The following is a 25,182-nucleotide window of genomic DNA, read 5'->3' as shown; positions in this document are numbered from 1 at the left end:
TTGTTTCTTTCAAATATTTTCATTGAAGGCAGTAAAAGAGTGGCACAGTATCCACAAGTAATATCCTACAATTTCTTTCTTTTTTTTAAAACAAAACTTAAAGAGAAATAAAATGAAAAATACCAAATAACTAAAATGAAAAAAATAATTATTGTATGCAACCTTCTGATCATTTTTCTGATATGTTTATGGTTATATACTGAAATAATTTCAGTGCCTGATAAATAAAGGAGCCACGCCGGGGGTTTTTTTATATCTACAAATGTGAATAAAACAAAAACAGAAATGTAAATTGCTTTTAAGATACTCCCAATGGGGCTAGAGGTGTACCAGCCCATTAAGAGATGGATGGGTATTATAACCAATAATTTCTAATCCACGTTAACACTCAAGCACACACACACACATGCACACATAAAAACAAACATCTGGGGTTTTGCTTTTAATGGGCTAAATCTGTCTGCAAAGAAAAACAGCCGTCCGGCGAGGAGCCGATACCTCGAAGATGCTGCCTTCTAGGAAGAGCATCTCGGTTCTGGTGCTCAAATTGGCTCAGACAACCGGTTTCTGACCCGATCTGAACCCACCAAAATCTACTTAAACCATACCAAGATAAACCCTTTAGGTTAGGCCAAACCATTCATTTACACACTGCTGCACACACTGCCAGGTGCAGTCGCAGAAGCAGCTCAACTCGGTCCTGAGCAAGCTTTCTTGTGCACAGAGTAATGTGAGATAATGTGCAGAGGCCTGTTATCACGCTAACGCTGCTCCGAGCAGAAAAGGCGGTTTGCAGCGTCAGTAAGCGAGTTTAACTGGATATGTTAAACTCAACTCAAGATATCAACCTACACACAAAATACGTTTTGCTTTACACCAGCTGGGAGCCTCATAACACCGGCACGATGGAAATGTCGGATGCTTCGCGGACCAAAACAGAAATTGTTTACCGCGGCCTTCCACCGTCTCTTCGGGATCAGGTGAAAGCAACAGGTGACGGGTCATTGTCTGTTCAAGCCTGCTGCCACTTCAGCAGATTAGCTGTTTTCTAAGTCTTAGTAGAAAGCGCACCTTAAGGACTTAGAGCCTCCAAGAAAAGCATCTCAGCACACTCCTCGACATATGGGTGAAGGCTTTGTGTCCCGTTATCCACCTTCATCAGGACACAGACCGGAGCGGGGAGGCGTCCGGCGATTCTTACACTCCTCTTCAGCACAAGAAGCTTGCACCATCTTTTATTTATTTTTTTGATTATTATTTGTTTGATTTTTTATATATATATAGATACATAAATCCCTGAGCAGAAAATTGCTCCTCATCCCATTAGAGGCTTTAGAAAAAAAACACAGAGCAGATTGAACAAATCGTGGAGGACCCTCGCTCTCACCGTATGATAACAAGAGACAGAGGATCAAGCTGCAATTTGTGCTCCGTCCTCTGGGATACTGATAAACACCAGGCTTACGCAGACTTATGTCAAATGACATCTTTAATTTGGTCTTGTGACATGACAACAATCCCACAAAAGAGGCTTAATTCTGTGGTGAGATTTACTGTGGAAATATGTTAGTATTACTGGGAAAATTAACATTTTGTACTATATGTTTTGTTTAAAAAAAAAAAAAAAAAAAAAAAAGCAGACAACGATCAAAAAAATGCTGGAATAAATCATATGTAGGTTGCGATACACAAAACACGTGTATCATCGAAAATGTTCCCCCAAGATTAGAGAAGCACAAAAATATTGAGTACCTACAAAAGCCCAAGATGTCCCAGGAGGACGGGGGGATAACACAAATCGCTCTTCTAACCTCAATATTGAAAGAGGGGAAGGAAAGCAGGAATAAATGTTCATTTCCCTTTGATTTAGTCTCATGGAGGAAAAAAATTACATTTGAACGAATTGAATCAAAGTGCTCCCACGTATCTGATGACTCTGCTGCTGGACAAAAATCAGCAATTTGTTTGCTTTTGAAAATACACATAAATCCCCGGGAAGATCCAGAACTAAATGATGTTCTTAAAAGAAACAAAATCGTGCTTCATTCCAGGAAAAGTTAAAACACGGTCGGTTAAATCTCTTCATAAAACAAACAGTAAAACTCTTTACACTTTACATGCTATAAAAATCAACATCTAAGAAAAAAAAACTTTTTTGCTGCTGCTACATTTCTTTTATTGCTCGCTGGACGCTCATATAAATTATTAAAGCACTAAAATAACTTGTAACTAGCTGAACTCTGTCTCCTGATCCTTAACGTTGCTGCCATGTCTGCAATATTATAAGAGCTTCAACCGCCAGGGTCTCTTTTTTTTTTTGCCATGCTCGACCTGCAAAGCTGTAGGCTAAGATATGTTTCACTGATCTCAGGAGTCTCTCCGGAAAATCTAAGAATAAAGTGTACAGTGAAAGATAACCGTATTGGCTGCTGCAGCTTCTTTTCTCTGTCAAGTGTAAAAGAGATGTAGTCTCACATCAACATCATCAAGAACGACTGTAGTGAACTTGATTATGTTTCCGGCTTTTTGGTGACTTCTTTCAGCATCTTGCGGTCTGCTTTCAGGGTGAACTACCTTGGACAGCTACTCCCAGGGATGTTGGCTGTCGCCCTCAATGTCCTCCACTTGTAGTAGATTACTTTCTGTACAGTGGGATGGCTAACTTCAATTTCTTTTGAGAGCTCTTTAAACCCCTTACCAGAAGCAAAAACTGCTAAATTCTTCTTTCTGAAGGCTTCAGAAAGATCTTTTAAACCCTGGGAGTGTCTTTTTCGATCTCACCATCGAGGTCACTCTTATAGAACAGTCAGAAGCACATCACATCTAATGTTTAAAGAGGGAAATGCTTCAAAATGCTAAATAATGATGTTCTGATTGTGTGTACCTGAAGTTATATGTCTCTGCATAAATTAGGAAGAACACAATCAAAATACTGAAGTAGATTTTACGATAACATATTTCATTGTACATTAAAACCCAGCAGCGTCCTAATCAAGGAGGAGTTCAGCTTTTGCTAAAAATAAGGCCCTAGAGATCCTTGCAGAGTTACATTTTTCAATAAGTACGTTCAATAAGAACGGCGTTCGTTTTGTTTTGGTAGTTATCATGATAGTTACCATTTGTTTCATATTGTCTTCCATTATCTTTTTGCGCTGCTGCATTTTCCCTTTTTGGTAATTTTAATGAATTCCTCTTTGGTCAACAGCTGCTGTTTAAAATCTGCTTTGTAAATAAAGCTAAATCTGTTTTCTTTCGTGGAGCGGGATTATTTTTAACTTCTTTGTGGGAGAGGTTTCTCAGATTACTCAGTTTGGGCAGAACAGGTGAACCCAATGCCAGACAAATCCTTTCAGTGGCACAATAACTGGATGGGGCATGAGCCCAAGCAGTGGGTCTGGTTCGCTCGTCCTCATCGTCAGTGTGACCGTTGTTACCAGTCCATAAATTACTCTGGTTTCAGAGTCTTTATCCCACCGAGGACTCTTTTATGTCTCCAAACAGACGAGGACATGCCCAAATAAATTAAGTGCTGGTGCTTCACAGATGCAGGCTGAACACTTGAACTCAGCTCCTTGGTCCGGTCTTCGCTGCTTCTCGACACCCGGCCACAGGGCCGGGGCTCATTTTGCTCAGTTCCTGCTCAAATTTCTCCCTCAGTTTGGAAAAACTGGGTCTCTTCCGCGGCTCCTGCTCCCAGCAGAGCTTCATTATGGCGTAAACGCTGGGAGGACAGTCCTCCGGAGCCTCCATGCGATAGCCTCCCTCCACTTTCTCCCTCACTTCTGACAGAGACTAAATCACAGAGACAAAGAGGAGCGATGAGCAAAACTGGTAGATTGAACACTAATTATTCTGTTTATGCAGGATAAAGGTAAAAAAAAAATTATTTGCACTGCTGACTGTCTATTCATTGTTTACATATACATTTGCAATACCGTACTTTAACTGTAATATGCAATTACCTTCCACTGCACTTTAATTTAAATAGCTTCTGTCCAAACTTTATTTATTCATTTTATAGTAATAGCTACCTGTATATCATGCTCACAATTCTGCCTATAGTAATAGCCATCTGTACATATATTCATAGTACATGTAAACTCTGTTATAATAATCATCTGTATATTATGTTATTGTACATATCTGTAAAACTATTTATTCTGTTTATGCAGGATAATATCCACCTGTATATTATATTCAGTACATATCCAGCTGTAAATTTAGTTCACAATACTAGTTATCTATATGTTATACTCATATGACAAATCTATCAGTAAAATTCTGTTTATAATAGTATCCATCTCTATATTTATTCAGTAATATTTATTCATTGTTTATCCTACACTTGCTGCTATTGCACTTCTGGTTAGACCTAAACAGCATTTCGTTGCCTTCTACCTGTACCTGTGTAATGACAATAAAGTTGAATCTAATCTAAAACAATTTTTTTGTTAACCAAGAGGTTATGAATGTGTCATGATTGATTTTCCAGAAATCAAAATACTATATGCCATCCACCTGCTTGTTGAAATGTCTATTTTGCTTGAAAGAATAAATGTAATTCACAATGATTTTATTAGGAGAGAGAAAAAGTGAGATGCTTCAGGCAGCTGAATCAGCAGGCTTCATCTGCTGGAGACAATTAGTTGGATTTTGTTGGGATCTTGTAATTCAGCAGATTTTCTACAAGCTATAAAAAGTTTTAACGCACTCTGAAGATGACAGGGACAGAAACATGCTGCACCTCTAGGTATCTTGAAAGGATTTTGGTATAGCGGACCTACTCGATGAAGAGCTTCACTTGAAACCCAGACAACATCACATCATGATGCCTGTTTTATGCTACTAGCAGTTCTCTGTGTCGGAAACATCTTTTGCACACAGATTCACACTCGACGCTCAGTCTGCTGAGGACTACCGCGCTACTGCACTGATGCACTGCACTCAGAGAATAGACTTTAACATACATCTGTTAGTCTATAAATCACTGAATGAAGTAGCACCCAAATACATTACAGACCCTCCAGACCACTCAGGTCTTCTGGCTCCAGCCTGCTCTGCATACCTAGAACCAGAACCAAACATGGAGAAGCAGCATTTAGTTCCTCTGCTTCACTTATCTGGAACAAACCTCCAGAGGAATGTAAACGTGCCGAAAGCATGACTTCCTTTACATAAAGATTAAACACCTATTTATTTAGAGCTGCCTTTAAATGTTAAGGTTGAACTTTGCAGCCCAACCTGTCTTATATTTTTGCCCTGCTGCTACTATTCCACTGCAGGTTGTTTGCCTCTGTAATATTTTCCCCTCTGACTCTGTAATGCTTTTCTTTCCTCTGTTTTTGTTTTGTTCATGTGCAGCAATTTGATTCGTCTTGTTACTGAAAAATAAATAAACGTGCCTTCACTGCCTTGCCTTGATGCAGGGAGGCCGTACGGAGAGGAATTCAACATTACAAGGATGCCCTTCATCCGTCCTTTATGAACTATTTTCTCTTTTTATGTAATTCATCCTAACTGATGGTTATTTGCTGAAATTGTCAGACGTACCTCTTTATCGTGCTTTCAACGGTGGTCATTTCTTTTGATTTCTTTTGATCATTTTGTCAATTTATGACCATACACTTCAGTGCATTTTACTGAATTTTATGTGATAGATCAACACGAATTGTGTACCGTTGAAAAATAGCAAGAACAAAAAAATTGGTAAAAAGTGGTGTGCAGTAATATTCACCCCCCATGTATGCTGGTACTCCTAAATAAAACAACTTCCTTCAGAGGTTAATCAGGCAATCTAATTTCAGTGTAAATCCAGTTGTGAAGGTTTGTAGAGGATAATTGGTAAACAAACATCTTGAAGGCCAAGGAAAACAACGGACTGATCAGGGATAAAATTTAGTATCCAACACCTCACCCATCTGCAGCCAAGGAAACTAGTGAGAGCACTGGAGCAAATAGTGTCTATATGCGAAATGCCACGGTACGAAAGCAAAAATATTCACAAACGTCACAAATACGAGGCGCTACGTACCATCTTAGGATAAGGCTGCCGACCGTACGAGAAGATCTCCCACAGAAGAACACCATAACTCCAAACATCTGACTTTGTGGAGAACTTCTGCAGAAAAGCAGCAGATGCAAAGTGGAGATAAGACTTTGAGTGGAAATTAAATTCAGATTTGGGTCAAGCTAAAAAAAAAAAAAAAAAAAAAAAGTAATGAAATGAATAGTTACAAAAGAGGAAAACAGGTTCCTCTTAATTTCTGAGTCATTAACCTGTAAAGTGCGCAGTGGTGTATTTACCATCACAGGAAGCCCCTCTGAGCTGGAATTCCCCCTTTTCTAGTTATTGTTTCATGCTTAGGGTATTTAAGACTAAAATGTGAGCAGAAGGTCTGCAGATGTTAACAAATGGCACTTAGTAATGGGAGAAGAACATACACAGCCACTGGTTCAAATGACTGTCTTGTCTTTCCGTACTGACCAGAGACGTAGCTAGAACTAGGTTTTCTGCCGGGCCAAAAGAAAAACGAATGGGCCAAATTAGTATAGTTAAATTAAGTTTATTTGTAAGTTCACTATGTAGAATACACAATAAACGAGGGGAAGGAGAAAGGACCTTCTCGAATTGACAGCGATAAAAAAAGTACCTATCACCTATAAGATGATCACGGTGGAGTAACTTCTGGATCATTAAAACTGCAGCAGCCTCTCAAAGTCATTATTTCCCTTTCTGAACGCAACGTCACTCAGAAACGGTCGTCATCACGTCATCGTCCCAGATGTCCAGGACACACAAAATGTTATGATTGGAAACTTCTGCCGTTTTCTTTTATTTTATTTTACACAATATTACGGTTAACCATTAAAAAAGGGGGAAAATACGGTCGGTTTGCCAGCAAAACCAAACATTTTTTTTTTTTACCAAAAATAAAGTAAATAAATAAAAATGGTTTGACAACATGAATAAAAAAAATCTTTTCTTTTTGAAAATATTACAGCTGACTATAAAGACTATGAAACCCCTGACAATTGTTTTTCTACTGTAGGTCAATGACGTAATTTCTCACTGTGGCTGAGTTGCATCAAGCCTCTCTGTGGTCAGACATTCTGCCCCTCAGCTGCATCATTACATACGATCCAGCTGCTGATTTCCCCCTCCTCATCTTGAATATAACATTTCATAACCTGTCGTCACCTTTTACAGTGACAGGTTTGTCATCTCAACCTCCACCTCCACCTGGCATTACCCCCCCAGAATGCATCTGCTTGCATTTGGCTTGATACAGTCCCGCAGCTCTTAGGCGCATGACTTTCTCTGTGCTGCTGGTTTCCTGAGATAAGAACATGATGCTTGCTGTTTTCATGTTTGGGACAGGTGTAATTTACATTTTATTCTGCTTCATTTTATTTTATGATTAAGTTTTTATGATGACTTTAAGTGACACCCCTAAAAAAATACTTTTTGTTTTTTTAAAGGAAAGCCACTTGATTGGGTGGGCCCTGGTACAAAGTGGGTGGGCCTAGCCCCCCCCCCCCCCCAGGTCCACCCATAGCTACGCCCCTGGTACTGCCTGAGTAAAAGGGGATTTAGTCAAGTGAACTTGAATGTGAGCACATTTTTCAATAAATTGTTTGTTCAAATTAGATGTAAAAGCAGATACAAATTCTAAATCAGTAGATAAAGCAACATGAACAGTAAAATAAGTTAAAAAAAAGAATATATTAGTAATTTTTATTGAAATAGTTAGCATACTTCTTTCTTCAGAGCTTCAGGAGCAGTCCATTTGATCGGCAGCATGGCCTTGTCTGACTCTTTGGAGTCCACCTTTGCCAGGCCGAAGTCGCTGACCTTTGCCACGCTGTCGTCAGAGATCAGGACGTTTCGCGCTGCCAGATCCCTGTGGACAAGCTTCTTTGACTCCAGGTACTCCATCCCTTCACACACATCTCTGACCACAGCAAAGGCAAAGGAGAAAATACAGCATGGAGGACGTCAGGGCCTGAACTCTGCACATAAAAAGCCTCCTCTGAACCACACGGATACGGCGATTTGATTAGACTCACAGAGAAAAGCGCAGCAGCGTGTTACATTTCACAACCGATCGCCCTCTTGTCCTGAGAAAATTCACAAGGTTTCCCTGCAACGTGCAAAAACATCATCAACCCAGCGTTTAGGAGGAAACACAAAACTTTAGACAAACTATGGCTGCAATTAAAGACAGAATGAGTAGCAGGGAAGGGTTTAAAATTTCCCTGCAATTTGGCGCCCCCATGTGGCAGTAAAAACGAAAAAACATGCTTCTTTTGCTCAGTAAAAAAATAAATATGATCAGCAAAGAAGGGAAAGCTATCCCAGCAAATGTAAAATATGCAAAAAAATCATAAAAACAACAACAACCTTAATAATAATGAATAATAATAATGGTTTATTGCTGTAGATTTGACTGTTATAGCTCATTTCACCTGTCTGTATAAATCAAGAAGTTTGTTGTTAAATAAAAGCCAAATGTAAAAAAAACTTCACTGCCTCTTCTTTAGAAGCACTTTTATGTATCTTTTATTCACGCCGTTAAGATAAATTAGAAAAACTTGTGGCTTCCATCTTGTGATGACCACAGTGACTATAAAGGCACGATAAGCGTGACTTTATTATCTATTTTTAAAGGTTGGCACTGAATTTATCACGTTAATCATGGTTTTATATCAGCTGGTGCAATTAAGGGCAGCATTTTTCACACCTCTGGCTCGATTAGGTCTAAATTAATCTTATGGTTTTACTCGCATGTTTATTTGAGTGCCTCTTGCCAAATGCCTGTGCATAAATAAGCTGGGACGGACGGACGGATGTGAAAGTTATATTATAATTTGACGTCTTAAATTAAATTGGCCGAGGACACTAAAGATTAGGGTGGAGGCAGGGAGGCTTTCTATCACCACAGCCTCATCACCAAAGACAAATCCTCCACAAAAAAGCCGGCCCAGGGGTATGAAGACTTTTTGGGATTAGCGTTACCTTGGTCATGAGCTCAGTGACGATGTGGAGCCCTTTGTGAAGGACGACGCCCAGCAGCCTTACCAGGTTTTTGTGCTGCAGCTTCCTGAAACAAGAGAAACCCCCCAAGTGAAAGTGAGAGGTGAAAGCAAATACAAAGATGCACAGCGGCAGCCAGACGTCAGTGATGGTAAAAACAAACAACCTCAATGTGCAGGGTGCAAAAGTTTAGATTTATTTCAGATTTTCCCTCATCCATACAGGTTAAAAAAAATCTATGTACAGGCTCAAAATATATACATGCATCCCCCTACTAGCAGCTTATAAGATTCATCCATCTGAATCAAATCAACTTGTGAACTAAAGGAAATTTGTCAGGATGTTCAGGAACAAACCAAAACCAATCAGGGCTCAGGCCAATCATAAAGAGAAAGGCGGTTAAAAGCGCCGCAGACTGAGAGAGGGCAGATCTAAAAATAAGGGCCAGCTCAAAATTCAACGAGCTTGACCACCAAACGCCTTTTAGGCGAAGGTTTCAAGGAGCCACACCGAGGCTATAAAACAGTGTAGCAACCATAAAGCACGGTGTTGGCAGCATCATGTTGAGGTCCTGCAGAAATGATCCAAAATAGGTTTAAAGACTGGATGGACAAGGATGAAGCAGACTGAACCCTCAACCCAAATAAACAGCAGCAGTTCTGATGGGAATGGTGGTTCAAGATGGGCCAAAGGTTGCCAGAAGCTTGTTAAATGCTATTAAAAAAAAGTGTGGTTGAGAAGCAACTTGCTCCAGGACATTTAACTAAAAATTTCATTTCATTCTGCCCATGTTCGGATTACAAGCAAAATCCACAATAAATTCAAAACTTGTGCGACCATTTGTAGTTTTTAGTCCAGTGGGAGTAAAAAATGTCAGGCAAGTCATTGTAAAAGCCAGAAAATAAGATGCATTCATGCTCCTGATGAGTCTGTGGTAAAAGTAACCAGAACTGTGTGTAAGATTTTGGTGAATTTGACCACATCTGAGGATGTTTCAAGGTAAATCAAAGTGAAAACGGGTTCAGGACTCACGTCATAACAGCCGTTTCCTGCATGAAGGCCTGAGCTGTGACGTCACATTTTATGGTCTTCACTGCCACCATCTGGCCCATGTACTCTCCCCGATATACAGCTGAGGACCAGAAATCAAGCAAATTTGTGATTGCAGTATGATGAAATGCGGACAAGTTGTAAAGTGGACACTGTGGACATTTACAACCATCACATTTATATTTATTTTGGGCGACTGAGGCTCAATGGTAAGGGTAGTTGTTGGGTTCACGTCCAGCTTCCTCCTGCCACATGTCGTTGTGCTCTTTAGCAAGGCACTTAACCCCAGGCTCCCTACCGATCTGCGTATCAGTGTGTGAAGGTGTGCGTGTCAGTGAGTGTGACCGAGTGAATGTGGCTACAGAGTAAAGCGCTTTGATTGGCCCATAAGACTGGGAAACCACTAAATTTTGTCCATTTATCAATAATTATTTTTGTTTTAAACCGACTTCCTCTTGTCTGACTTCCCTTTTCTTGTTATATTTTCTATATTTTAAATTATAGTTTACGTTAAAATGTGTTGTAAAATCTGTGTCAGATAAGCAGGAAAGTGGAAAACTACAGACTAAATTTGAGTGTATCAAAGATATTTGTATTTTTTAAATGGCAGAATAATCAGATGTATATATTGTTGCTAACTTTCCTAAATATTTCCTTCAAAGTCAGAAGTTTGAATACACTAACATGCATTCAAATTACTTCTGACAGCTTAGATGGCAACGTCAAGGCTTTGTAAGTTTCTGATTTAACTCAAACCTGTGTCTGCAAAGTGTCTAACATGTTGTGTGAATTCACAGGAAAATGAAAAAAAAATCTAAAGAAATCAGCCAAGATAACTAGAAGATAAACGTGGACCTCCACAAGCCTGGTTCATCAGTGGGTGCAATTTCTGGGTACACTTATCCGTTTAAACAATTACACACCAGTACAAACAACATGGCAATGAGCAAACATCGTACCTTGTCCCAGAGAAATATTTCAGTGTGAAATCTGAGGATCAACCCCCAGAACAAAAGCAAAATGCCTTCTAAAGATGCTGACTGAAACTGGATATAAAGGGCCATTATCAGCATTATGTCTACACAGGCTGAAAGGCCACTCAGGAAAGAAGAAGAATCTATACCTAAAAAGCTCAGACGACAATTTACACAAAATTCACTCAAGGACAAAGACAATAACTTGTGGAGACATGTTTTGTGGTCTGATTCAATAAATAAAAATAAAAAAAGCAAGCTTTTGGCCTCAATGACCATGATTACATTTGGATAAAAAAGGGAGAGGCTTGCAGCATCATGCTGTGGGGGGGCTTTGCTACTGCAGGGAGAATTGAACAAAGTTTTCTAATGATCTTGTTCTGACATTTAACGTTTAAAAGTCACAACCGCTAAAAAAAGAAAAGAATAAGTTTAATTTTTACGCAGTGTATGCTAACGTCTGGTTTCATTTGTATAGATTTAGAAGTGTTGGTGTTTTGTTTGTGGAGGTGTGATAGAGGACCGTTCAGCGTGGGACCAAGTGTTGTCACACTCAAACCATTTGATAAATCTTTTATTAAGATCTCTGTTACGCCCTGGTGCTCCTTTCAGGGTGTGTATCACAGATGTATTAATAACTACTTGTCAAGCGGTGACACCATCTAGGGGCTGCGTGTTTCCAGCTATCATTTCTTACACCCTTCCTGTTAGAAACCAGGTAATTTCCTCCTGGTGGCACTGATGCGCACAGGAGCAGGCATTCTCATCACGTACACAGAAACAAAGCTCACCTCCAAATTCTCCTTCTCCAATGTTTTCTCCCAGAACCAGCTTTGTAATGTCCAGCAGCCAGCCAGCTACAAAAAGCACATAAGGACCGTAAATATTTCAGAAACATCAATAACTCATCGTGTTTTTTTCCAGCCAAACGGAACAGTGTTGTGTTTCTGCAGACAGAAATGGAGGCACAAGTTGACTCTGAGCTTACATTTAGACAACTCCTGCTCAGCTGACTTGGCTCCTTGTTTCTTCCGGGGCTTCGCCAGCGTTGTGACGAGGGAGCCTTTGTTCTTTGAGTAAAACTGCAACAAGGGAAACCAGCTCTATTTATAGCTTACTTCTCTGGAGAGATGACAGCTGCTTGGGCTGACATCATGAGTGTTATCGCTCAGCAGAAATTCGCCAAATAATGTAACTAAAGCAAGAATCATCCGGCGACGATTTGAGACACACTGGGTTGGTCCAGCTGTTCCTGTCATCTGTCCTCCCTCTGTTTCCTCAACAGGGGTGACTCAGGCATAAAGACGCCTGCAGCGCCGCTGATAAAGATGCTGCTGCGCCTCTCCAAACAGGCTCAGATGACAGAAGATATACGGGCAAACAAACCATAAAAGGGTCAAATTGAGCGTGGTATTACACAATATTTGGCAAGCTAGCTTTTTTCTAATGTTGTGAATTTGCGCTCCGTATATCAGTGATATACTAGATCAGTTAAATCGACACTCTAATTGCCTTAGGTGTCTGGCTTTAATACAGACATTTTAATGCAGAAAACAGGGATTTAAAATTGTTAGTGAAATGTCTTCACCAATGGGTGAACAGTTTCCTTTTACTTAACAGGACCAAGGTTTGCAAACAATAAACCTATTTTTAGAAAGGAAACCACTGACCGTTTTCTGTGTCTGTGGTGGAAAAAGACTAAAACCAACCCTCATCAAAGATCGGAAATGACAAAAAGGCGGACGAGTTTTCACCTCAAGACAATGTTGACATTTGTAACGCATCTTGACCAAGGTTAGAAATTCAACCCTTATAGAGCCCACATATTCTTTTGAAAAACACTTTAAAACCTGCAGTAACGTGGGAAAACTGCAGGTCTCAGCCTGATAAAAAGCATTATTACTATTATTCAATTCAAAACGTGGAACTCACATTTTATATTATTATATTATTGCAGACACACAGGGTTATATATTTTAAGCATTTGGTTGGTTAATTTTGATTAATATGGATTACAGCTAATAAAAACCCCAAATCAGTTTCTTAAAAGGTTTGGATTCTACATATAACCAATTTAAAAATACAGAACTTAATACAGAAATGTCATATTATGGCTTTTATGAGTCAGGGGGAAGACTTCTGGCTTGATAGTTTTCCAGCAGACAGTCAGTGAGAACCTCTACGATGAGGGTAAGCCACAAAAGAGCATTGCTAAAGAAGCTGGGTGATCACAAAATGCTGTTAGTAAGCAAATTAACGGTAGGTTGAGTGGAAGGAAAAACTGTGGAAGATTAAAATGCACAAGCAACAAGGACAACCAAAACCGAAAGAGGGCTGTGAACCAAAATCCCATTCAAGAGTTTAAGGGAGATTGAGAAGGCTGGATTGATGCTGCAGTCTCCGTCAGAGCTACACACAGTAACCAGCACACTCTAAATATTCTTCGCCAATTTTAGCTTTGTGCATTTCAACTCTTAAGATGATCTCAGGACATTTTACTTCTTTAATTGCAATCAATAATGAGATCATGCCACCGGTTTTAACCACTTTGTAAACCACAACTCTGCACACTGCAAAAACAGATCTAAAAATAAGTAAAATGTTCTTAAAGTGAGTGTATTTGTCCTTGATTTGAGCAGGTAAATAAGATTGTCTGCCAATGGAATGAGTATTTTTACCCCTAAAATAAGATAATTAGATATACTGCACTTGAAATAAGATGATGGAGATGATTTGTTCCTATTTTAAGTGCAAAAATCTTATTCCATTGGCAAATCATCTTATTTTCCTGCTCAAATCAAGGACAAATATACTAACTTTAAGAACATTTTACTTATTTTTAGCTCTGTTTTTGCAGTGCAACGTCAAAGGCTGAACGCCTTCATGTCACACTGCACTGATGCAGCAATTTGTGTAGAAAGAGCTGCAATCAAGTATTGAGGACATATGTTGCTCGGTAACGGGTCATACTTTTTGGCTGACTGACATTTCTGTATAAAAAAACCTTCCGAGTGAAGTTATAGACACTCTTCTAATGCTGGAAAGGAAAGCATTCATGATTAAGTGGGTTGGACTCAAGCGCCCCTCTGTCACCGTGTGGAAGTCAATGATGCTGGATGTTCTTGTGTTGAGAAAACTAGGATATTATATTGACGGAAAGATGGATATATTTCTGCAAAAATGGGGGGGGGGGACACAACACTCGAGGTTTTGGGACTTAACTTTTACTTGGATGTGAGTATGTTCTGTGGATGATTGTAGAGACTGGTGGATCTATGCTGAGTGAAACTTACGCTTACTTACCTCCTTCGCATACATGCGTCTAATGCTGCTAATGTTTGTGAGTTTTTTTTTTCCCCTTCTTACTTTTGTCATGTGAATGACCAGCTATCTCCGTATTCTTTTTTATATTGCTTTTTTATGACGTATCTCAAAAGAAAACAAAATCCTTCTGAGAGGTCTTTTATAAAATTTTCTTAGAGAATCTGAACTAATAACCATTTGAAATTTGTCATTCTCAGTTTGATGAATGTATGGGTTTCCCTTTTTGAACTGTACAACTGAGATGATATGTGTTAAATTTGAATGCGAGAATTCCTCTTAATAAATCGTCATCCTTAGATCATCTCAAGGTTACATTTCTGAAGAAAATGAACATGAGTCATTTAAGATCACCATCTTAGATGACCCAGGTCTCCTTATCAACTCGTTAACGCCTTTAAGATTTGAGTCCGACACATCTCTAAAAGCGATTTATCCATTCAGAGTATTTCAATTACTTCGATCATATCAATGAGGTTGTAGAAGTACTCTTTGTTGTCGATGGTCAGCTTGTTGTCCCGGTAAATCACTCGGTAATGGAAGACCTCACTGGAGGAGCTGACGCAAAGGACGTAGTCGCCCGGATGGCGGATACTCTCGCGCACCAGGAAGAGGCCATCCTCGGCTGGCTGGAGCTTCCCCACCGCAGCCGGACCGGAGATCTTCCCGTGAAACCAGCTGAGGAGAGACGTCACAGGGCTGGTAATTTGCCTCACGTGTGTGAGATAAACTTACATTCATAAACCAACCGAAAACAAGAAGTGCAACACAAAGCGAGATATGAGAGGAAATAGTCTAAGACAAATAGAAGAAATAACCAAAGAGGAACTTCTGATACACCATTCTTCAAAGAAAAGTGAAAAAAAGGCGAGAGTAATAACTATTTTATTGCTATATCATGTAAAATAAATAATAGAAATTGTGTAAAATGATTTCGGTTTTGAACAAATTTTACATTGAAGTAAGCAATATCATGCTGGGCAAATCCAGATTAAAAAACACATACTTTTACAATTTAAACGGGACAATATTGTCACACCAGTCCCTTCATCTCTCAAAGACTGGAGAGACAAACTGAAGAAACGGAGTCTGATTACACATCTAAGCATGTTGCCAACTCCACAGACAAGAACAGATCTTTGGTATTAATTTGTTGTTTTTTATGCGTTTAAATCACTAAGACAGTAGTTTTGTAGTTGACTATTTTTATAAGATAATTTTCTGTTGTAGGTCACAGATGGAAAACACCAGGATGTTATGCATTTTTTTTTAGACAGCAACGTTTCTTCTTTTGTGATCTAATGAAACCCAGCAGTAAGGGAAAGTTTTCATTGTCCCTTGTATTTTAGTGTAAAAGCACAAAGTTCACACCTGCAGGCCTTTTGCTGGCTCTTGAAAGCGAAATTATTATTCCCCTTCTGCTGATGTAAAATAATCCACCAATTGCAGAAATAATCCTTTAAAACTGAGCAGCTGAGGCCACAGGTTACGATTCGTCTGAATGAAGGTGCAGCTGCAACACGTACTCATGTTTGGACACGACTGAGCTTTAATAGGCCATGCTCTTATGATAATAGATAATCACACACCTAATGTACAAATTTAGCTAAACTGCTAACCAGTTCAGAAACACATCTGCCCAAAACAAACTGCTTTGCTGCAGCTTTCATACCAGAAGATGCTAACGAATTCTGACAGAAAACTTGCAGCACCACCTGGAATAAGACTGATAAAGCTTAAGAAAAAAGCTTAAGAAAGTCATTTGCTTTTACAACAACTGATGAAATAAAATCCACAAGATATGATGCAAATTTATTTAGCGTTTTTCACACTTGACATTTTTAATCCACAACCCAATCCAGCAGATGTGTGCATCTTTTTTACGTCTCTCAGGTTTTGAACAATAACCCGAGCAGACTCATCTACTGCACCCCCGTAACACAACTGTGAACATTCAATCTTTAAGGCTAAATTTCCACATTTCTACATGGCAGGAAGAGTGTATTTATGGGGAATTATGAAAAAGACATGATTCTTTTTTTAATAAAGTGCAATTTCATGCACCTCTTTAATGAATGTAGCATCTTTACCGTCCATCTGCTGTTTGTACGTCTAATTGAAACTGACAGAGTTGTGTGTCTGATTCTGCTAAGGTAACACCAATAAGAAAACAATGTTAACACAGTAAAGGGCATTACCATTGTTTTAAATTATGCTCTACTAGTCAGTTATGAACAATAGTACATTCAGGGTTTCCCAAAAGTACGGTACCCGGCCGCCAGGCTGTCTCTGTCAAGATAATAACCGCTAGCAGCTAGCAGCTAGCGTTAGCGTTAGCTTGTGTTGACCGGGAGGTTTCCCCCTGGACAGAAACTTCACCAACCTTTTTATGTGGCTCTCAAACATCGAGGTTTTAAATAATTTGACAATCCTATTATACCACCTTTGGTATCACTGTTACTGATGTACAAAAATAGTAATTTAAACTAAACAACGACGCTTATAATACAGTGGGGGAAACACCGTACATTCCTCTTTTGCTGAAGCAGAGATCAGTTTTACAGCTAACAGCAAGACTAAGTGGAAAAACAAGCTGCTCTGTGGTCTGCTACAGTGACATATGTAAGGGTAGTTTAAAAATGAACATTTAAAACTGTGTTTACACCAATCGGTGACATTTTTGTGGTCTAGCTTGTTTTGACAGAGGTGTGCTTTAGTCTTGGCACCATCCTGTCTAGGTGTTGTGACTGTAAAACTAATCTCTGTTTCAACACAGAGGAGATCTAAGTGAATCATCCGCTGCAGGTTAGATACTGACTGCTCGTAAATGCTTAGAGGAACCCCTTTTGTAAAAAAAAACAAATCGAACAATGCTTGTCAGATGGCCTACATTTGTGTCCCAAAGCACAAAGTACTTAATCTTGAGACGGTTTTTGCTTGCATCTCAAAGATCAGCCCACACAATGTGGTCACGTGATGCGCTTCAAAGACCTGACACTACAGGAGCTGCTCGCAAACGCAGAGCATGTGACCTGGCTTCAAACCTGATTAAACGATTAACAAAATGATTATGCGAGAGGAAGACGATGAGACATACGGCATGATGCTGAGGCTGGGGTCGACCCGTAGCGCCTCTCTCTCTCGCACGTTGCTGGAGTTTATGAGCCCCTCCTCTGCTGTGCTGTTGTGTCTGGCAACGTAAAATCCCTTCTTCTAATAGAAATAAAAATTGGAACAAAAGTTGCACGTTACATTTTGTTTCTGATTATCACTTCAGACCAAAAGAAACGCTGTGGTTTGAAAGCTTCTGCAAAACCAAGATGATTGATGAGGTAGTACCGTGCTTGTATTAACTATAGTGAGAATGTCTCCTTTGTGGTAAAGCAACTCTCCGGGTTTAGCTTTCCTGTTGTCAGACTTGGCAACACACTGAACACCAGGAGCCCAGTTCATCTGCGGAGGGAGAGGAGAGATAATAATGCAAGCGTCAGCCCACAAGCCTCCGTTCGGGCGTCTTACGTACACCCTAGAGGAAATGTAAACAGCAGAACATGATTGGTAATAGTCCACAAAGAGCCAAGCTAATTAACTAACAATAAATATAAATAAATATCACCCTATACCCAAACTTTCTGCTATTGCCAAGAAGTTGGAATCTGCTAATATAAAGTGAATACTGTGGATGCTCAATTCAATACAGGCTCACGTGTGCCACTCTTTATACATCTTTTCAAGTATTGGAACCAGATCACTTTCCTACATTTCCTTTGTAATAACCAAGACTGTTAATTGCAAAAAATCAATTTTTTATAAAGTAAATTTAACTGAATAAACTGAATTGGACCCTTGCTTATAATAAGCATGCTTACATTTAAGCTGATAAAACTGCAAAGACAGATTAGACTCTGTATATTTATATTTATTGCCTTGCCTTGTATTTTCCAGGTTTCTGTGCTTGGATCGCGCTGACAACAAAAGCCAGATTATTGGAGTAGGTCTAAAATCTGACACACATGACATGTCTGACCATTTTGCCGAGGTCTTTTTGTGAAACACACAGAAAACTTTGAGTTGTGAATGCCCAACGTTATTTTCATGGGCCAGATCGATTTTTCATGCAATTTTTAACTTTTTTTTTTTTTCCTTATTAAATTTAAAAGTTTTGAGAGCTGATGGAAAGCTGAGGACGTCTGATTTTTCTACAATCTAATTACAGGTATGTCAAAAACGTTTATCGAGAAGTTGGTTGGAGTTGGTTTGTTGCACACATGTTTAAAAATAGCGCAACATGTTTCCACCAGGGGCTTCTGTGGCTTAAGCAAGTTTAGTCAATGTCACTGATCACATCTAAAATAATTCAAAGATATTTATAAATATTTTCAAATGTGTTTTACATGCTAAATGCATTGTGTGTTATTAACTTAACTTAAAGGTTCTGAGAAAAATAAAAAATTATACTCAATTACTACAGTGACAATGAACCAAATTGTGAGGGTGATTGTTACTGAGAGTGTGGCTAATGGTTAATTAGGCTTTGCTATAATCAGTTGCAAAAGATGAAAAGTATACTCCTTTATTTTTAGCCTCAACACCAAAAGTTGGTATTTAAACAAGGTGTTGTTATTAAAGTACGCTGGAGTTTAAGTGGGAGTAAAAACTGGGTCAACCAACCACAGGCTGTACTGCCTAAAATTTAAATTTTTAGAAGATATTCATAAATATGCCCCATGCACTTTTTAAGAAAATCTATTAGCAGATGCTTGCCATCAGAAACAAACTTCTTGTGTCAATGAAAATGGCTTTAAAATGTTAAGGCCACAACACAACAGAACGTGATCTGAACGATTTCTGATGTCCTTTAGCCCAGTTAAGATCAGCATTCATGATTTAATAAAAAAAAAAAAAAAAAGAAGAAGAATAAGACAGTGGGGTAGAAAATAGTGTTCATTGATGAGTTCCAAGGTAAAAAAAAATAATAATAATCACTATTGACCAAAAAGCACCGTCTCATATTCGCCAAAAAACATCTTGATAATCTCCAAAACCTTTGAGAAAATATTTGATGGACTAAGGAGACTAAAGTAGAGCTTTATGAAACAAAGCCAAACACCTCTGCAGCATGTTTTGTTTCTTCAGGACACAGACAACATGCTGTAATTGCTGAAGCCATGTCCTCTGTAGCGGAAAACCCTGATGGAGAACATCCCGCCTTAAACTCGTGTACGCACAGGTCAAGCTGTAAGTCCACCTCTAAATGGCTCAGAAAAGGCTTTGAAAGGGTCCTAGACAAAATATGTATATAAATCCAATTTAGATCCTATGGCATGGCCCTAGAGGCTGTTCATGCGCAAAACTCCTCCAGCGAGGCTAAATAAAAAAAAAAAGAAAGAAAAAGAGGGCCGAAATTTCTCCACAGTGACGCATTACTCAATATTTGTCTCAAATGCTCGATTGCAGTCATTTATACCTGTGGCAACGTACCAAAATAATAGGTTAGAGACACATTTAGGTTTTCACATAGGGCTAGGTTATTTTTTTTCCTCTTAATAGGTAAATAAGTGTGAATTTTATATTTAATGCCTAACATTAAAATGTATTTTATCTTAAACAGTGGGTGAAAAATGTAATTATTATGTGAGGGGGCACCATCCATCTAAGAATCAGAGTCAGATCTTCTGCTCCTTCATGTCTACGCCGCTGTAGTCACAGATAAACCAACTTTTCCAAACCTAATCTAATGGGATGATTAATGGATTGCACCTACCTTGAGTCACAAGATTTGGGATGTGTGGGGTGACTTTGTTCAGAAATCGCGTGGATAACAAGGAGCGCAGCAGCGGAACAGGATGAAATCAAACGGGAAATGTAATCCCGCCGTGATGAAGCCAGAGGTGTCGGACTGAGGCTGAGGACAGGAGCGCTGACAGCTTGCTCAGTATTAATATTTCAGTACCTACGGCTCTCTGGAAACGCGCTGACAGCCCCTTTCAGAGGAACCACACTTTGAACTCCTCAGCAGAAAGAGCCAGATTTCCTCGCCGACTCCAGATCGCTTCCACGGCGCCGGCAGCCCAGCTGGATCCGTCTTGTGCAGCAGCCAGACATCCAGGACGCGCACTGCGAGCCACTTCCTCAAGATCCGGTAAGAGGCGCCGCAAAGAGAGGCGGCGCAAGAGATGACGCACTCTGCAGCTCCTTCGTCTGCTTTCAACACATCTGTTTTCCCCAGTATTTTTTTTTTTGACCTCTCCAAAAGAAGAAGAAGAAAAAAAAAAACAGGAAACAAAACGTCTGAAGAGTGTTTTTATTACCTCCTCTTAATTTTACGCATCACTACAAATACATTCAAATAATAGGACAGCGACGGTCACACTTCCCGTTTAAACGATACAAAAACAGACTGCGACGTCCTCGGTAATTAAAACTCATATATGAGGCTCTTTGTAAATAAACATCAAACTAAAACATGTCAAGTAATTCCCTCTGATCAGTTCTTAAAGTTGTGCAACAGTCCCTTCCTTTAACCCACACTTCCTTACTATGAACTGACACAGCACTAAACCACACGGTGTAAATGTTCCCCTGTCTCAGTCTTTTTTTAAACACACATGATACAGGCACAAGGAAGAAAGGCAAGGGACTTTAACCATTGGATCCGTACAGCAGATTTTCAGTCTTATTTTGCTGACTAAAGATCCCCCTAAACCTTCTTTGGAAGAAGAAGAAAAAAAAAGGAATTTCTAGGCATTATTATTTAAAAAAAAGATAGATCTATGGCTGCATACATTGTCATCTAAGTGCTCGGTTTCCTCTGGATACAAGTGTGCAAGAAAAGACCCCCTCCTGCAGAGGCAAACAAAGTTGCAAGAGAGCTCATAAAGACAAAACCTCAGGTTAGTTCCTGTCGATGTAGGTTTCATGATTTAGTTTAGCTTTGACTTGTTTTGGAGGTTTCATAAAGGGTATGAGCTCAACCCTAAAAGTCTCTTCGGGGTGTTTGTAAAACAGTTAAAAGGAGCTTTGGATGGTGCAAAAGTGACCTGAATAATTGTAAGCCATTAAAAACAAAACAAAAAAAGTTAGTTCATATATGTAGGCACCATAAAACATCACAGTACTGCGTGTGGCTCTTGCTCACACGTTGCAAAGCTTCCTATGTTTTTTCACAATGAAAAGTTTTTCAGCAGCAAATTTAATCCGGTGACTCCCCAGGAAATCGGGAGTCAGACTGAGCTGGCCTGAAGAGCAGCAGAGGCAAGCGCTAAAAATAAACGAATGATGTCTTAGTGTACGGGAGGACTTTAAGATGAAAGGACACAGGAGTGGTGTTGGTGGTTAAAAAAAAAATAAAAAAATAAACAAGAGAGGGTTCGGTTAAATAGTGTGCCGTGAAACCGAATTGGAATGACGCATCCTTTCACACGATTTTCATTTCCAACAAAGCCAAGCGCCTCTGCAGCTCCAAAACGCACCGCATTAAAACTGGTCTTCACCCATCAGCTCCAAAACCTCCTAAAAATACATTATTCCTCTGGATATGACAGTAGACGTGTAACATGAAGAGTCATAGGTTATATTTATACATGTACATCTGTGGGTTAAACCTTTTTTTTCTTCTGAGATTTAAAAAAAGTGACATTCTACCAGTCTCTAAACTAGCAAACGCCTCTGCTGAGCGGGCAAAGGTCAAGCTTCTTCCTTCTTGTCTTTTTTGCCCTCTCCCTCTCCTTCGCCCGTGTCGCTGACGTCCCGCCGACGTTTGCGGTTGCGTGCGCTGGCCTTGGACGCCGGAAGGGACTCCATGCCCAAAATCTTGTGGATCTGACGGAAAGCGAGGAGCCGCAGGGCATGCTGGGACAGAAGAAGACACCAAAGGTCAGGATGTGGAGCTTTTTGAGCTGAGCATTCAGCAGTTTCATTACGGAGCCTTTTAAAGGCATACTATGCAACATTTTTCAGTTAATTAATATGTTCCATACCGATTTGGATGATTAAATGAGTCATTTCAGGTCGAACAAAGGTTTTCTCGGCCACCCTGGTGGTCTGTGGGGGAAATACTGCACTTGCAATGGGGTACCGCGAGCGAGCTATTTTTAGAAACGTAACATCACGATGACGTCACATCGCGTGGTACGCAGTGGGGCAAGCTTGCATAGTCCGCCGCTGTTTTGCTGTAAAAGAGACGTGCGTTACCCTTGGTTTTACTCGGTAAACGACTGCTTTTTCCAAATCTAAAACCATGGTTTTTAAACATTGTTGCTATGGAACGTGCAACAGCGACTCGAGTTACGCTGATCGGCCGCATATGAAGGATGTTTTCTTCAAGACTGCCAAGGAGAAATGTGTACGCTTGGAACACCGGGGCGGTCGGCCTACACAACAGTTCAACCCGGAAAAAGTTACCAAATTCAAGTACATATGTAGCAAGCATTTTGTCGGAGGAAAGGGCACAACCGAAGAACATCCTGACCCAATTCCAGCGACATCAAGTCAAGGTAAGAGTATTTTGGTGGCCGACATGTTAATAAAGTAGCGCCTGCTACCATGACAGCATATAGGCTATCATGGTAGCAGGCGCTAACATGATAGCCTGCTACCAGGCTTACTCAAAAACATTTCAAATGAGACAAGCATTAAACATATACCGATCCCTGGACGGTGATTACAAACAAAAAAACGGCCGACGCTGCCATGACCGCCGCGCAGGAAAAAAAAAACAAAGCCTCCCGTTCATCAACTCGGCCAGTTTTCCGGTTTTTTAAGCCCTCGACACTCAAGCCATCGTTTGAGCTGAAGGTTGGTGTGTTCTTCTACAGTGCGACCAGTAAACCGTGCGCCTGGGACATCGTCTTCGAAAAGTTTAATGGCTGCAAAGTCGGTCATATCGCTGGTTCTGTTGCGTGTAATAGCTGGTTGCTCTTGAGTCGGTGACGTCACGTGCGCGGTATGCCATTGCAAGAGCTCACGGCCTGCACACACAGGCTCAGAAGTCTTGCTTTACGGCGAGAACTCCATGTGTTTTTGCCCTGCCATTCACTATATGCACGCGCGAAAGCAACAAAGAACCGCGTGTTAACGTCAAATAAACATGCAAGCATATAGAGTTTTTTTTATTTTTATTATTATTATTATTTATTTATTTTTTTTTAATGCTGGCAAGGCGGTAGCGTGAGTTTGGCGAGGCGGCCGCCTCGCCAAGATAGCGCTGCGGGAAGCTTGATGTTCATACCTTCACTGTGTTAGTCATTGTTTGTACTGCCGTTTTTTTTTCACTTTTCGTTGCGTTCGCCTGTCTGCTAAACTCAAAACAACCGTGCCTGTCTTGACGGAGAAACCAGAACAGCTGAGCATCTTTATGACAGTGCACTTTTGCTTTCGCCCTCTGGGGGGAGCCTCGCTGGAAAATCAACCCCGGTTGCATAGTATACCTTTAACATCTAATTGTGTCATATTACAGCAACAAACGTTAGCAGCCCTCCTTTGTGATATATTACCCCCAAATAAAAACCAACGCAGCCAACAGTCGTTAGAGGTCGTCTGATTAGCACCTTGTTAGTTAATGGCGTGCGAGCTAATGTCAGTATAAACCCAGCGGCTGTGTGGAGCCCTCAGAGGTTTGCTGGAGAATATTAGTGAACAAACGGCATCATGAAGACCAAGGAGACACAGCTCACAGGATCATGAGAGAGTTTAACGTAGGTTTAGAACGCAAAACAATATGCCAAGCTTTAAACATCTCACACAGCCCTGTTCAATTCAGCATCTGAAAATGAAAGGAGTATGGTACAACTGCAAATCTAACAGGAAATGGACGTCTACCTACACTGACAGACCGGGCAAGAGGTTATTATCACAGAAGCAGCTGAGAGATGTCCATGGAAACTCTGGAGGAGGTGCAGAGATGCACAGTTTAGGTTTGACAATCTGTTGAAAGAATTACTAGAAGCGATGGACTCTACAAATATGGCCTTTATTGTAGAAGCGTAGCAAGAAACCAATGGTGAAAGAAATCCATTAGAAGTATTGTTTGCATTTTGCCACAAGCCATTTAGGGGACAGGACTAGGGCTGAACGATTTTGGAAAATAATCAAATTGCGATTTTTTTTTTCTTAATATTGCGATTCAATGCGATTTTTTTTCCCAGTTTAATTTATCATGTATTTTTAAACATATACAAACAATAAATCAACTTGTTTCCTCGCTGTGCAAATTAGTTGCAAAAAGACCCACAGCATCTAAACTCAGAGCAGAAATTATTGTGTTCTGCCTACGATATGTTTAAACCAAAATTGCAATTTTGACTTTTCTCTGCATTAACCACAAGCAACAAAAATGGCTTCTAAATAAAAATGTTTGTAAACAAGGACTATTTAAAACAAGAACTTTTAATGTTTCTATTAATCAGAATATAATTCAAGAGAACAGCTTTTAGTTGATTTGGACATCAATCCTTGTTGAACATAAAGTGCAACCAACAAGCAAGTCTATGTATTAAACTGATTGACCTGTACTTAATGCTGTGGTAAGATTCCTGAAAGTTTCTGGCAAACAGTATGATTATATAAACTCTAAAACAAGTAATAAAATTAGATTATCTCACTGCTGCAACTGTCTTCCCTTCCATGTGGAGGCAAACCAACTTTAAACATTTTACCAACACCTAATGGACGTGTCTAATTCAATAATTGTTACATAGCCAAAAATCGCAGACTCTGCGATTTGGAAATTGCGTTTTTTTAAATCGCGATTATATTGAAAATGCGATTAATTGTTCAGCCCTAGACAGGACACGTGGAAGAAGG

The 25,182-nt window shown here is 39.8% G+C and overlaps 2 protein-coding genes across 9 annotated transcripts in view; both read right to left on the bottom strand.

Moving 5' to 3' along the window:
* Positions 1–1,471: 1,471 nt before the first annotated feature.
* On the bottom strand, positions 1,472–20,607 carry matk (megakaryocyte-associated tyrosine kinase). The gene is made up of 12 exons (XM_012877755.3): positions 20,144–20,607; positions 17,719–17,832; positions 17,477–17,592; positions 14,838–15,057; positions 12,047–12,140; positions 11,850–11,915; positions 10,067–10,166; positions 9,017–9,101; positions 8,068–8,141; positions 7,757–7,952; positions 6,032–6,118; positions 1,472–3,792 (listed from the first exon to the last, which is right to left on the bottom strand). Exons 2-12 carry the CDS (start codon positions 17,830–17,832, stop codon positions 3,565–3,567), a joined length of 1,380 nt encoding a protein of 459 aa, XP_012733209.2. The 5' UTR covers positions 20,144–20,607; the 3' UTR covers positions 1,472–3,564.
* Positions 20,608–20,668: 61 nt separating this feature from the next.
* Positions 20,669–25,182, bottom strand: part of zfr2 (zinc finger RNA binding protein 2) — a 56,458-nt gene continuing 51,944 nt past the window's right edge. For all 8 annotated transcript variants that reach the window (XM_036141200.1, XM_036141202.1, XM_036141203.1 and 5 more), the window contains exon 19: positions 20,669–22,230. In XM_036141200.1, coding sequence (XP_035997093.1) covers positions 22,066–22,230 — 165 coding nt within the window. In that variant the 3' untranslated portion in view covers positions 20,669–22,065. The remainder of the gene's footprint in view (positions 22,231–25,182) is intronic.

This window comes from Fundulus heteroclitus, chromosome 9 (genome assembly GCF_011125445.2).
Source record: "Fundulus heteroclitus isolate FHET01 chromosome 9, MU-UCD_Fhet_4.1, whole genome shotgun sequence".
NCBI classification, from domain to species: Eukaryota; Metazoa; Chordata; class Actinopteri; order Cyprinodontiformes; family Fundulidae; genus Fundulus; species Fundulus heteroclitus.
Note: the sequence above shows the minus strand (reverse complement) of the source record. Positions and strands in the feature narration are given on the sequence as shown.

Coding starts and splice junctions, on each gene's coding strand:
- matk (XM_012877755.3), bottom strand. CDS start 17,832: ATGAACTGGGCTCCTGGTGTTCAGTGTGTTGCCAAGTCTGACAACAGG. Junction 11,916..12,046: donor TGAGCAGGAGTTGTCTAAAT/GTAAGCTCAGAG, acceptor TGCTTTTTGTAG/CTGGCTGGCTGCTGGACATT. Junction 8,142..9,016: donor TCACTGAGCTCATGACCAAG/GTAACGCTAATC, acceptor TGCACGTTGCAG/GGAAACCTTGTGAATTTTCT.